This window comes from Morus notabilis, unplaced genomic scaffold (assembly GCF_000414095.1).
Source record: "Morus notabilis unplaced genomic scaffold, ASM41409v2 Scaffold578, whole genome shotgun sequence".
Lineage (NCBI taxonomy): Eukaryota > Viridiplantae > Streptophyta > Magnoliopsida > Rosales > Moraceae > Morus > Morus notabilis.
Genome location: NW_010358038.1, coordinates 5,123 through 7,915, shown reverse-complemented (window position 1 = coordinate 7,915; position 2,793 = coordinate 5,123). Strand labels below are relative to the sequence as shown.

Below are 2,793 nucleotides of genomic sequence, written 5' to 3'. Positions count from 1 at the left end.
AAGAAAAAAAGCGCCAAAAAAAAAAAAAAAAAAAAAAAAAAAGAGAGAACATATAAAGTTGTATCAACTACTGTCATGTGGAACTGGATTTGAAGAAAGAGAAGTTAATTTCTTGTATTGCAAATCAATTTTTCCCTCTCCTTTCTCTTTAATAAAAGTTTACTTACATGGACGACACAATTACTTGAAGCATTGCATAGGGCCTTGCGAATTTATAGCAAGTAGATCCGAAATTTAAAACTCTTGCAACTTCCAATTTTGGACAAGCTTCAAGTCGAGCCTTATCAAGTACCGGCTCGGAACCGGCGAATTCAAGTTTAGCGCATGCCTAGAATCATTAGTCCAATTCAAAATGCAAAATGCTTCTGATAACTAATACAAAATACAAGTTGAGCTGATACTACTGTGGCCAACTAACAAAGGTAATCAAAACACAAGAGTAATTATAGTACAAAAAAACAAAAAAAACTAAGAAAAAGCTGGATTAGTGTTTAGGCAAGGAAGGCCTCAACAATATCCTAATTAAAAGTATCGGATCAGCGTAACCCCATGTCTTTGGTGTTAGATGCTTCTGGATTAACTCCTTAAAATTTGGATTATTTTGCATTTGTTCATGTCATCCTCATGCTATGACTTTTTTTTTTCCTAATTGAAAAGAGGTTCAACGGTGTTCTCACGCGCTAGTCCAGTAGGGACTTCGCATGTTGTTGAAAGGATAGGTGAAACAGAAAAGAACTTTGTTCATGCTTTCATCACCTAAAATTAGAATTGATAGGTCGTCCTTCGCCGTTTTATCACCGCCACCAGTGATCTCAGATGCAAAGGAAATGGAAGAAAATAATAATACCAAAGGAATCATAATAATTGTTGTAACAGAAGATTCTTTAAATCTAAACGGAGGAGCAGAATACATGGTGGTCAGTAAAAGAGCAGAACAATAGAGACAAGTTATGATTAAGTCAGCATTCATCAATCGCAAAATCAACTGGCCAGCAAGTGCATAAAATATCACCAAGAACCATGCTTGTTTTATTGAAAGATCCCCTGCTGATATAGGTAAATAAGGTTTGTTTACCCTGAAAAATATCACACATTACGACCAAATAAGCTAAAAAGTTCCCAGCCACCGATTCATGAAAAAAATAATAATAAAAGTGTGAAGCGTGCACTAATTTTTTTTTTTTTAAATTATCAATTTGATTTTAATATTGTTCAAAAACTATTGGAGATGCACGTCATGAACAGAAATAACAACCAAGGCCAATACATTGAAAACAAGATGGTTACAGCCTTTTATTACTCGAAGAACTTTTAACGACGAGTCTGTAAAGGCTTGGTACATATAGTATGAATACTGAGAAAATATGGGTTATAGAAATCATTGTTAGTGTGATATTTTAACTATTATTATTTCGATTTAGATGCTGTTTAAGTAAACAGATTGTTTTGCAGTACAATTGAACAGATGTGTTGATACAAATATTGTTAGTTTACCGATCCATCTCAAAAGCTTAAGCTATTAGGACACTCCCCCTCACGTGTGGGCTAGACAATGGGCAATCGTGTGGGTAAATTAATTAGAAAGCCCAACACGTGAATATTTTAAGCCCGAAATATATTAAAGACCCAACACATGATGACAATTTAAATGAGGATAAAGAGTACAATTACCGGGGTTTGAACTCAAGACCTCCCGCTCTGATACCATGTTAGTTTACCAATCCATCCCAAAAACTTAAGCTATTTAGAGGTGGGCCAACAATAGTTTAATACTTTAACAAATATAGAGAAGCATACCTATCAATATCGGCATCAAAAATCTGATTAAGGCCATTAGAGTAAGCATGCCCAAGAATCATAGCAGTTAAGCATGGGATTGCCTTTAGTAGTAGAGACCATTTAAACAATTGTTTGTTCTCAACCAATATTCTTGCAATGAAAGAGGCCCCAAAAAAAAAAAAAAAAAAAAAAAAAAAAAGAGAGAACATATAAAGTTGTATCAACTACTGTCATGTGGAACTGGATTTGAAGAAAGAGAAGTTAATTTCTTGTATTGCAAATCAATTTTTCCCTCTCCTTTCTCTTTAATAAAAGTTTACTTACATGGACGACACAATTACTTGAAGCATTGCATAGGGCCTTGCGAATTTATAGCAAGTAGATCCGAAATTTAAAACTCTTGCAACTTCCAATTTTGGACAAGCTTCAAGTCGAGCCTTATCAAGTACCGGCTCGGAACCGGCGAATTCAAGTTTAGCGCATGCCTAGAATCATTAGTCCAATTCAAAATGCAAAATGCTTCTGATAACTAATACAAAATACAAGTTGAGCTGATACTACTGTGGCCAACTAACAAAGGTAATCAAAACACAAGAGTAATTATAGTACAAAAAAACAAAAAAAACTAAGAAAAAGCTGGATTAGTGTTTAGGCAAGGAAGGCCTCAACAATATCCTAATTAAAAGTATCGGATCAGCGTAACCCCATGTCTTTGGTGTTAGATGCTTCTGGATTAACTCCTTAAAATTTGGATTATTTTGCATTTGTTCATGTCATCCTCATGCTATGACTTTTTTTTTTTCCTAATTGAAAAGAGGTTCAACGGTGTTCTCACGCGCTAGTCCAGTAGGGACTTCGCATGTTGTTGAAAGGATAGGTGAAACAGAAAAGAACTTTGTTCATGCTTTCATCACCTAAAATTAGAATTGATAGGTCGTCCTTCGCCGTTTTATCACCGCCACCAGTGATCTCATGCAAAGATTACGCACGGTGATTTTTTTTTTAAATATATAT

The 2,793-nt window shown here is 34.8% G+C and overlaps 1 protein-coding gene across 1 annotated transcript in view; it reads right to left on the bottom strand.

The window, feature by feature from the left end:
* Positions 1 to 673: 673 nt before the first annotated feature.
* LOC112090276 (homogentisate solanesyltransferase, chloroplastic-like) overlaps positions 674 to 2,793 on the bottom strand; it is a 5,462-nt gene continuing 3,342 nt past the window's right edge. The window contains exons 3-4 of the mRNA XM_024161168.1: positions 1,798 to 1,944; positions 674 to 1,076 (exon numbers count right to left, since the gene is read on the bottom strand). Of these exons, the coding sequence (XP_024016936.1) occupies positions 674 to 1,076; positions 1,798 to 1,944 (550 nt within the window). The remainder of the gene's footprint in view (positions 1,077 to 1,797; positions 1,945 to 2,793) is intronic.